General features: G+C 41.8%; 1 protein-coding gene across 4 annotated transcripts in view; it reads right to left on the reverse strand.

The window, feature by feature from the left end:
- Positions 1 to 2,014: 2,014 nt before the first annotated feature.
- LOC114050378 (pro-neuropeptide Y-like) overlaps positions 2,015 to 11,082 on the reverse strand; it is a 32,909-nt gene continuing 23,841 nt past the window's right edge. For 3 of the 4 annotated variants that reach the window (XM_027871997.1, XM_027871996.1, XM_027871998.1), the window contains exons 2-4: positions 10,443 to 10,630; positions 7,473 to 7,553; positions 2,015 to 2,297 (exon numbers count right to left, since the gene is read on the reverse strand). In XM_027871997.1, the coding sequence (XP_027727798.1) occupies positions 2,273 to 2,297; positions 7,473 to 7,553; positions 10,443 to 10,630 (294 nt within the window). In that variant the 3' untranslated portion in view covers positions 2,015 to 2,272. Of the gene's footprint in view, positions 2,298 to 7,472; positions 7,554 to 10,442; positions 10,654 to 11,082 lie in introns of all 4 variants that reach the window. The other variant, XM_027871999.1, reaches the window with a different exon arrangement.

The following is an 11,082-nucleotide window of genomic DNA, read 5'->3' on the forward strand; positions in this document are numbered from 1 at the left end:
GTGTGTGTGTGTGTGTGTGTGTGTGTGTGTGTGTGTGTGTGCTCCTTCAATGACATCCTTCTTTGATACCTCATAATGACCTGGAGGTGACTGTGGGCTCTCCAAGCAGATGCCATCGAAGTCTACAGGTCCAACCAAACTATAAAGGCTTTGAGGACAAGCCAGCAGTCTGTCATCCAGGAAGCAGCCTAGTTAAGTGGAGGGGCTGAGATGGCACCATGGAGTCACAAAGACCTGAGTTCAAATCCTGTCTCAGCCACTTTCTACTTGTGTGACCCTGGGTAATTCACTTTAACATCTGTCTGACTCAGTTTCCTTATCTGTAAAATGGGGTTAATAATAGCATCTACCTTTCAGGGTAGGTGTGAGGATAAAATGAGATATTTTAACTTGCTTTGCAAACCTTAAAACTTTGGATTCTACTACTACTACTACTACTACTACTACTACTACTACTACCACTACTACTACTACCATTTGTAGAGAGGTACATCACCAGGATAGCTACAGGGGGATGGACTTTGGTCACAGCAACTCTTAAAGGCCATCTACCATGACACAGAAGGGTGGCAGTCTCTGTATGGAAGGAAGGCCCCCTCTGACAAAATCCCGGTTCCTTGCAACAGCAAGCCTGGCATGTATGATATGACTCACTTGGCTTTTTGGTTGTCCATGGGCCTTGTAAGTCTAGTTTTAGAATTTTATATGAAGATATGATTTGTGGGCATTGTTTGAGCATGGTGAAAAATATCAAATGTAGAATGAGATCCTAGATTCTGTCACTTTGTAACTAAACATTAATTTTAAACAGCCTGGAATTAAATGTCATTGTTGCTGTTATTATTTACTGGGTTGTTTGGATTGAAAATCAATTATTACATCAAGCGAAAGGGTTGTGGTAAGTATAAGCAGGTTACAGCATCTACCTGAAAAGATAGGTCCAGGGTAAGAATATGTCATCAAAGAAATAAATGGCAGGAAGAGAAGATGGGCTGGTCACATGGTGAGGATGAAGGATAACAGGTGGACATCCAGAGTGAGCTGCTGTAATCCTCACGATGACAGCATGTTGGACAGACCTGACATGGATGAGGGTAGCCCCGGGTGGGCTGGCGGGGATAAATCGTGAGATGCATCATTTGGGGGAATAGCCATATGGATGAGCTAACAGATGCATGCACGTACTCAGCACTCAAGCATGAAGGCAGAAAAGACTTCCACAAATTTTAGCATAATTTGATTAACACATTCCATGTTGTGTCAAAAGGTGATAAAGAAGACTCTGTTTCCTCCTTTCTTCATCTTTATATCTAAATTCGGCTCATCCCCTGCACCTCCTTGGTTCCTACTAAAAGAGCATCACCGTGTAACAGATAGATTGACGCACATGTAGTCAGGAACTGGGTTCAAATCCTTCCTTTGACGTTCACTAGACGTGTGACCCTGGGTAAGTCATCTTCCCTTTCTGAGTCCCAGACAACTACAATGATGATGGGATTGCTGTGGTGGGCAGAACACCAGAACGGGAGTCAGAAAGACTTAGATTCAAACCTTGCCTCAGACACTTACTAGCTGTCCGTCTGGATCTTAGCTTCCTCATCTTCAAAAGGAGGAAGCTGGACTCAAGGATTGGTGAGGTCTCTTCCTACTCTAAATCTCTGATTCTATGATCCTCTCTACAGAAAGCAAGAGGCTTCTGCAATGGTGGTACCAGCGGTAACAGGGAAAAGCCAAAAATCTTCTCAGATTTCTCCCAAATTGACCATTAGTTACCAGTATTGCCAGCTCTGCTCCCATTAAAAATGGGAGCTCATTGAGGGCAGAGACTGCCTTGCTTGTTTGTGCTTGTAACTCAGCATTTAACATAGCTCCTGGCCCATAGTTAGCACTTAATAAATACTCTCTCTCTCAATTCTATAAACTAATTTGAGTCTTGCTCTCACTTTGCAGATTCCAGCCTTTCTCTTCAGGAAAACCAGGGGAACGACTGTGTAGATGCTACTACAGACTATGATGAGGTTTTAATAGCATTTAATAATACAACAATCCTTACTCTTCCAATAGTAAAATTTTCATTTGCTGTTACATTTTGAATGCATGGCAATTTATTTAAATAAACATATATTCAAGAAAATCGTGGGAAATAAACTCAAGGGATGTGGGGAAGGGGGCTGCATGCATTGGCAAGGTTGGTATACCCAGGTAAACCAGGCTTTGTAGCCTGGAATATGGGAGAGAATAGGAAAAAACTGAAGATGAGCTGGAATTCCCATCACCACATGGAAGGATCCTCAAACCTGTAAAAGAGGAGAATCAATAGCTTGTAAACTGTCCAGATGAAAACCTTCCAACCTCCCGAGACAGTAGAAACAGAAAGAAATGGAGCCCTGTAATGGCAGGTGGTCAAAGGGCAAGGATAGGACTTTCCTGATGGGAAAGAAGGAAGGAAGGAAGGGAAAAAGGAAGGGAGGGAGGAAAGAAAAAAAGAAAAAAAAAGAGGGAGGGAAGGAGGGAGGAAAGAAAGAAGGAAAGAAGAGGGGAAAACCCTGTTTGGAGGAGCCTTCATTACCAGTAGAACAAATCTATGGTTCTCTGGGTCTCAGGGACTATCCCAAAATTTGAAAACAAAGGTTACTATCATTCAGCAAATTGAGGGCATTTCTGTTTTCTTGAAAGTCATTTTATGTTGGAAGAACTAAATGTTTATATTATGAACAATCTCCTCCCTCCCTCTCTCTCTCTCTCTCTCTCTCTTTTCTTCCCTCCCTCCCTCTCGCAGCACTCGTGCACCCACAAGAGCACGTGCGCACGTGCGCGCGCACACACACACACACACAAACACACACACACACAGAAAATTCACAGACAACCTCAAGGTTATCCAGACTCACCACTTCATTGTTCTTCCATATGATTTCGTAATTAGAACAGATAATGCAAGTTAGGATGCAATTAACTTTATTTCATTAAAAATTTTCAAACTGAAGAGTATGAAACAAAGCCATGCATGACTCAGTTTGACTTTTTATTCTCTGAACACTGGTGGATCTTACCTTCTAGCACCTACTAGTACTAGTAGTAGTACTACTAGTACAAATTTACACCTGATTCTCCAACAAATACTTCATTACTTGACATCCATTTGGAGATCATCAGTCTCCTCATCTCAGTCTGAATGGGTGAGCTCAGTTAATTGGCAGCAGGCCAGTTTCACACAAACAAAAGTCATACACTGTGCCCTTAACCCTGGCCAAGGCTAATTGGTGGGCACTGGGTGAAAGGAGGCGCCTGTGGCTCAACTCAAACCCAACCCAGCCACTCAGTGCCGTTCACTTTAGAAAAATCATAGCAATGGCAGAACTAATATGCAACTACAGAAAAGGAGGGGTTGTAGCACCCTCTCCTGGTAAATTTAGCTCTTGATGTTGTGAAGGTCTCTAACAGCAACTAATGGAGGTATGGACCAGAACTGTTGGGAAGAAATAGTGGGAAGCTGAAGGTAGGAGAGGGAGGGCATCATCAATAAGTGAGAATAAATGGTCCACTGGAAAAAGCACGAGGTTTAGAGTCAGAAGAGCTGAGGTTGCTATTAGACCCTTGGACACATCCTTTTCCAAAGTTGGCTTCATTCTGCAAGCAATAGTCAGGGTTCTAAGCAACAACATATTGCTTAGGACCTGGGTTTGAATCCTACCCCTGCCATGTGCTATCTGTTTGACTTTGGACAAGTCATTACTCTCTGGACCTCAGTTTCCTCATCTGTAATATGAGGGGATTGGACTAGATGATCTCTGAAGTGTCTTCTATCTTTACCTTTGTCATTCACAGAGAATTCCAAAACTACCATTTGTCTGCAGTTGGAGTTAGATTTGTCAGAGGTAAATCCTGCAATGACTATTCACTCAGCCATTATAAACTGTCTAACATACAGGACTGATCTGACCCAATCTAGAATCTGGTCATTTCATCTTAAAGTGGTAGGTTCATTCTAGGACTGTTCCTCCCTGCCCAGAATTCAAGCAAAGTGGAATGAAAAAAGGGAAGGATTTTTTTTTTTAATTTCCCACTCCCTTCTCTGGCAATAATAATAATAATTGTTGCTGTTTTTATTATTTAATCTGTAAAGCCCTGACATTGAGTTTCAATTCCCTAGTGGATGAATCCGTTTTGACTCTGTTTTCGTGCATGTCATTGCTATATTTTTGTGTGTGTAGTAGAAAGATCATTGGCATCAGAAAGAGCTGGGTTCAGGTCCTAATTCTTCCTTTTCTTAGCAGTGTGGCCTTGAGCAGGCCAATTAACCTCTGTAAGGCTCAGTTTCTTTGTCTGTAGATGGAGACCTCTTGCTTTATATAAATATTAGTGATTATTTCTTAATGTGGCCTTAGAGTTTGATTCTTTAGATTTCAGTGAGAAATTTCAAAAAACTATATACAATGGTTTGAAGTGCTAAGGGAGCTTTCTAGGAGCTTACAATATGGTACATTGTTTCACATAGTCCAAATTGTATTCTCTATATAAACTATAGGACTCTTGAATTGGATGGAGCCTTACAGCTAGCTGTATTTTACAGATGGAGAAACTGAGGCTCGTGGGTTGAAGTGACTACCTTGCTTTGCCTTGGGCCATAGGAATAGAGTTCAGATCTGACAGCTAGTCCAGTGCTCATCCAAGTATTCCATGCTGCGTCTTTTAGTGATTAAAGATCCAGTCGCTATATTTTCCCACAAACCTTTCATTCTGTCTTTAGCACCACAGGGAGACTCTTTATTGTGTCTTTTAGAGGTTTGAGTCTGAAGTTCATGAGCAGAACAGAACTATGCCTGGGGGCTAATCTTTTAGTACCTGAGATTTTCAAAGGGCACCCAAAATGCAGAAAACTTCAAAGGATTATGGGAGAAAAGACTGCAAGTCAACTTGCTGGGATAAGGTAGTATTTACAGTCTGGTCTTTTCACAAGATCACTGATTCTCAAAGTTAAGAGGGACTTCAGAGGTCTTTTAGCCTAACCTGTATCTGAACAGATTGAATCCCTGACCAGTGGGCTTTCAGCTTTTGCTTGAACACCCCTAGTGACAGTGAGCTCACTACTTGCTGGGACAGTTAATTCCACTTTGAGATAGTTCTAATTGTTAGAAATTTTTTCCTTCCATCAAAGCCTAAACCTATAATCCTGCAACTTCTACCTTTTCCTCCTGGTTCTATCTTCTGGGGCCAAACAGAACAAACCTCACCTCTCTTCCACCCTTCAGATATGAAAAAATGGTTCCCTATGTATCCCAGAAAACTTTCACTTTAATGTTCCAATTTACTTTCTTTTTCCCAGATTTAACAATAATAATGTGTTTATTCTGTACGCTGGAATCTTGAACTGACTATGCCCATTTGTTGAATAATAATGATAATTATAAATAGTAAATAAATGATTGCTTTCATTTACATAGCATTTACTTTGTGCCAGGCACTGCACTAAATGCTTTATAAATAGTATTTCATTTGATTCTCACAACAACCCTGGGAGATAGGTGCTATTATTATCATCCCCATTTTACAGATGAGGAAATTGAGGCAGACAGGGGTTTAAGTGACTTGACCAGAGTCACACAGCTAGTCTGAGGTTAGATTTGAGCTCAGGTCTATGCTCTATGCACTGTGGCAACACCTAGTTGTCTCTATTATTAGGTAAAAAACATATATAGATTTAACTAGTTTTTAAAGTTCGGGATAAATTTAATCTAAAAGTATTAGGTTAATGGCAATTTACAGGCCCCAGAGCCAAAAGTGGCCTTGAAGATTGTCGTGTTTGCCCACTTCACATTGAAGACGCAGAAACTGAGAGGCCCAGAGTGGTGAATGTCTGCCCAAAGTCCAACCAAGATTAAGCAGTAAAACCAGGATTCAGTCCCAGGGCTTCTGACCTCCAATTTCCTCCCACCTCACTCGGTTCTTACAAATACTTAGAGTGTGGAGGAGACAAATCATTGCTTACTAATTAAAAAGCTAGAAGTTAACCTTGTTTGTTTTTTACTAAGAATTCTTTCCCCAAGCTAGTATTTGATGGGGACAAGTTTTCTTAAAAGTTTAAATCATTTCGTAGTTTCTTGCTTACACCCTCACTTGATTATTTCGTAATTTGCTCACTGGTGAATGCAAAAAATGTAAACCTAGATTCTTTGAGTCATCCAGACCCGTGTGTGGATATAGACAGGGAAATAGATAGATCAATAGAGAGACAGACAGACATGTGTGTGTGTGTGTGTGTGTGTGTGTGTGTGTGTGTGTGTGTGTGTCTGTGTGTGGTCATCAGGTTATGGGGCTAGGAATTATTCTGTTCTATTTCTAGGGAGTTGTAGGAGACCTTGCCTAAAGACCTTTCCTCCACTGGCCCACCAGCCGAACCTGAAATTCTATCGCTAGACTTAATATTTTACATTAAAGCGCTGTCCACTTAGATAAACCTTCTAATCCCAAGTCTGACTTCCTTTCCAGTTAAAAGGAAAAACAGCTTAACAGTACATTACAATCAAACATGTTTTAAATCCCTTCTATGCACTGAGTTCTGTGCTAGGGGCCCCAGAGACAGAAGGGGAAACAGTCCCTGCCCTCAGAGTGCTTACATTATGCTGTATAGTCACACACTACCACGCAGGCACCCAGCTACACCCTGCTCTTGGCTCCTCAGCACGCTCACTCTAGCTTCTTTCTCAACAGGACTCTGCTTACTCCCCAGTGCTGGCCACCCGGCAGAGCTAGGCGTGCGGAGAGTTGCTGTCTCCCTGGGCTGTTTCCTGGGGTTACCTAGTAGTCTCAGTGCATTTCATAAGAAAGTTCAAGATAAAGGACCAGGTAGACAAACTCAGTCTGGAAGGTTTGAAGGCTGCTACCTCACACCCTAGAAGGCTCTTTTAAGTCGATATAAGTATACAAAATTGGAACCTTTCCCCCTCGAGCTCCATGGACTTCCCTAAGACCAGGAAAAAACCCCTACTGTCATTGCTCTGTGATCTCAGCTCCTAGAGATGCATGCACAAACACCGGACGGACAAGGTTGGTTACCTGAGACTTTATTGTCTTTGGGAACGATATCATGGGATTTTCTGAACCTGCTATGTTACTCTCATCCTTCCTCTCATCCCCTACATAGATATGCATGTATCCCATCCCTCTAATATCACTTTCTACATGACACCAGTATTAGTGACAACCAAGTTTTAACATATTTTAAAACCATAGCTGAATTTGGATTTGTTTTTCTTTTGGACTGTTCTTAAAGTATCTTTTCAAATGAAATTATCACAAATCCTTCACAGATTATGCCAGAAGGAAAAGAGGGGTTTTCAGCTGGGAAGTGGGGAGAGGAACAGGAAAAGCAGCATAAGATGTCTATGAGAAACACCAAGACTTTATTTCACTAGATTTAAGTCATACACAAAGAGAACTGATATTTTTAAAAAAATGAACCCTTTTCATACCTGGATCTAGGAAGGTTTTCTGTGCTTTCTCTCAACAAGAGATCTGAGATCAGGGTCTCTGGGCTGGATCGCTTTCCATATCTAAAAGAAGAAACAATGTAAGTTTAAAATGTCCACCCAATATAAGGAAATATTTTTGTGGTTTCATTAGCTTGGGGAACTCCTGGTCTCAGCAACTCTTTAGACCACTACAGTCTCTGACTTTGTTGCTGCTGTCTAGCCACGTCCAACTCTTTGTGACCCCGTATGGGGTTTTCTTGGCAGAGATACTGGAATGGTTTGCCATTTCCTTCTCCAGCTCATTTTACAGATGAGGAAACTAAGGCAAACAGGGTTAAGTGACTTGTCCAGAGTCACACAGCTAGTAAGTGTCTGAAGCCAATTTAGGAGTCACCTGAGATATTGAAAGATTAAATAATTTGTCCAGGGTCACACAGACATGGATAGGAGGAGCACTTGAACCCAGATCTTACTGACCCTAAGGCTCCCACTCTCTTTGCTAGGCTGCCAGGCAAATGAAATGTATTTATTCATTTTTCAGTATGTGGCTCCTATTGATAATAGGATAATGATATATATATATATAATATATATACACATAATATAATTAATCTATAGCAAAATATTATATTTGTTTAACTCTAATCAGAAGATAATTTTTTGTCCAAAAAAAATTCTTTTTAATAAGTGTTCAATAAGCTTCAGTAGCAAGCTAAGGCAATTTCCTGGAAAAGATGACGGCTATTAACAAAATGCCTTTTGCTTTCTCTGTGCTGTTTTATCTTCCACATTGTTCCTTCGCCTGAAATATGAAATTATTAGCTTTCTGGGAAACTGCTTAGTGTAAACAATATTATTGCTTTATTGGGAGCCGGAGCATCTGGGTTTAACTCCCTTCTTTATCACTTACCGTCTGTGTGTCCTTGAATGAAGTGTGTGCCTCACTTCGTTTTCCTGAGCCTCAGTATCCCACAAATAAATGAAAGGTTGGACTAGACTAGTCCATCTCTGAGGTCCCTTCTATATCTTTGCCCATACTTCTATATGGTCCATTAGAGTATAAGCTCCTTGAGGGCAGAGTCTGTTTTATTTTTTTCTTTCTATTCTCCAGTGACTAACAAAATGGCTGCTTAATAAGTACACATCGATTGATTGATTCTAGCTCAAACTGATGATCCCATATTAAATTCTTATAATTTTGCGAACCCCTAGACATATGATTTCATTATGTTATTCTCCATTTCTAATGCTAAATAAATTGGAATTGATTCAAAAGCCTTGCTGAATCCCATTTTTACTGGTATAGAGAACCTTTATAAGGAAAAAACAATTGAACTAGTTTGGAATCAATTTCCAATTATTAAAAAAAAGACAGTCACCTTGTCAAGAATATATAAAAGTAGCACTCCCTCTTCCAAGATAATATGGTACCTTTGGGTGCAAAATTCTGGGTTCAAGTCCTTCCTCTGATACTCTAGGACACTTGCTAGCTATGTGACTCTGGATAAGTCACTTAACCTCTAAGCCTCTGGCAACTTCCTAGGATTTTATACTCAGTTGAGTCCCAAGCAAAATGTCCATAATGCCTCAACTACCCACTATCAGAGCCACTGGCCTGCAGAAGGTGTGCTAGGACAGGCTCAGCGTTCTGTTTGCTGCTGCTTTCTGCTCTGAGTTCTAGAATTATCTCCCATTGTTTTGGGAATTTGACCAGGCAAGATTTTTTTATTTAAAGGTGAGCCCAAAGAAATCAATTAATTGTGGTCACTCTTTTGACTGAAATGCTCCCTTCCCCATATGGGTAGAAGTATTTAGACCTTTCAAATGTCAATATGACACTGAAATAAAATACTGGAAGTAGCATAGGGCCCGACACATAGTAGGCAATTAATAAATACTGATTGATTGATAGATTGATTGGTGGCCTGAAAGTGCAGCCCCAATTATCTAATGGATAAGGTATGAACTCATGTCCTAGAGGACTCCTTGGTCCCAGAGTCTGGTGTTTAAAAGGAGAAGGAGGGACCTGGTTTTTATCTCCAATTTACTGCTTTCCAGGGCCAGGTTTCTTCTGAGAAATCAAAGAGTCGAGTTGAAAGAACGGAAAAAAATCATGATGTGCCGTGGAAAAGTGGACTGAATTTGGAGTAAAGACATGGGTTCAGATCCTGCTTCTCCCACTTACTACTTGTGTGCACCTCACTTCGTCTTTCTGGGCTTCAGTTTCTTCATCAAGCAAAACCCTTGCCAGAATTTAGGATCAGAACTAGACCTGTAATTTCACTAGGATAGAGAACTCTACCAGTGCAGGGCACCAGCAAATCTGCAATATATAGTCTTAGAGATTTACATAATAACAATTGTAATCATTAGCATTTATACAGTGCTTTAAGATTTGCAAAGTACTTTACAAATAGTATTTCATTTCATCCTCACAAACCTGAGGGGTACGTGCTATAATAATCCCCACTTAATAGATGAGAAAAGTGACATATAGAGGTTAAGTGACTTGCCCAGGGTCACACAGACAGTAGTTTCAGAGTCAGATCTTGAATCTAGACAAATCATTGCTGGGAGAGGCTGCCTCCTGCTAGAATTTATTAGAAGAAAATTCTTTTTGTGAGCTTTATCTATATAGTTCCTTCATTTGGAGCTGGGGACAAATTGAGAAATCTGCTTTGCCTTTTACCCCCTCCCTCCCCCCCAGTGCTTTGTAATTTCATTTTCTGTATTTTCTCCACGTCCCTTTGGTTCCTTTCCTTTCTCCAACCTAGCCTCTTTCTCTCCCCTGGCCAGGTTTCTTGGGCACAAAAAGCCTGATATTGGAGAAGAGGAGCTGTGCCCTCCACAGGAGGAATGATCCTGAAGTCCAGTGGGCTGAAAGGGGGGATGCAGAGAAGTTGGAGGGCCCTAACTGTGGGTGCCTCCGTGGCGGCAGCAGATGCCCCGACTGCGCACCCTGGCTCCTACCTCTGTCGGGTGATGAGATTAATGTAGTGCCTCAGAGCTGAGTAGTATCTGGCCAGGTCCTCTGGTGGGGAGTCCTGCCTGGGGCTGTCAGGTTTGGATGGGTAAGACTCAGCCAAGGTCTCCAGGCCGATGAGCAGAGACAGGGCACAGGTCAGCACATACAGCCACAGCCGCCTGCTTCTCTCCATCTGGACAGCACAGGGGAAGGATGCTGGATGGACAAGGCTCCTGGTATGGTTACACGGAACAGAGATCCCCCTTCCTCCCTTGTAGCCCTCCCTTTTGGTCTCCCTCAAGCCACAGCCTGCCCCACCCCCACCCAACAGCCCTGAGCCCACAGTCCAGCAGGACCCCTTGGGGTTACCATGAACATCTGCTTTAACCCACTCTTCCTGCCCCAGGGTAATGGGAACCTTGGCAAAACTTTGAAGTCTTGAGTCAAGAGGGAAAAGGTATTTGAGGAGCCTGGGGCTTCCTATTTCTTTACTAAATAAGGTTGAGGACTTGGAGCTAGGAAGGGCCTAGGAGATCATCTAGGCCAACCGTTTTCATTTTACAGACCAGGAAACAAAGGCCCTAAAAGGTTGACAGACTGTGTGTGTGTGTGTGTGTGTGTGTGTGTGTGTGTGTGTGTGTGTGT

Source organism: Vombatus ursinus, unplaced genomic scaffold (genome assembly GCF_900497805.2).
Source record: "Vombatus ursinus unplaced genomic scaffold, bare-nosed wombat genome assembly UNPS02014799.1, whole genome shotgun sequence".
NCBI classification, from domain to species: domain Eukaryota; kingdom Metazoa; phylum Chordata; class Mammalia; order Diprotodontia; family Vombatidae; genus Vombatus; species Vombatus ursinus.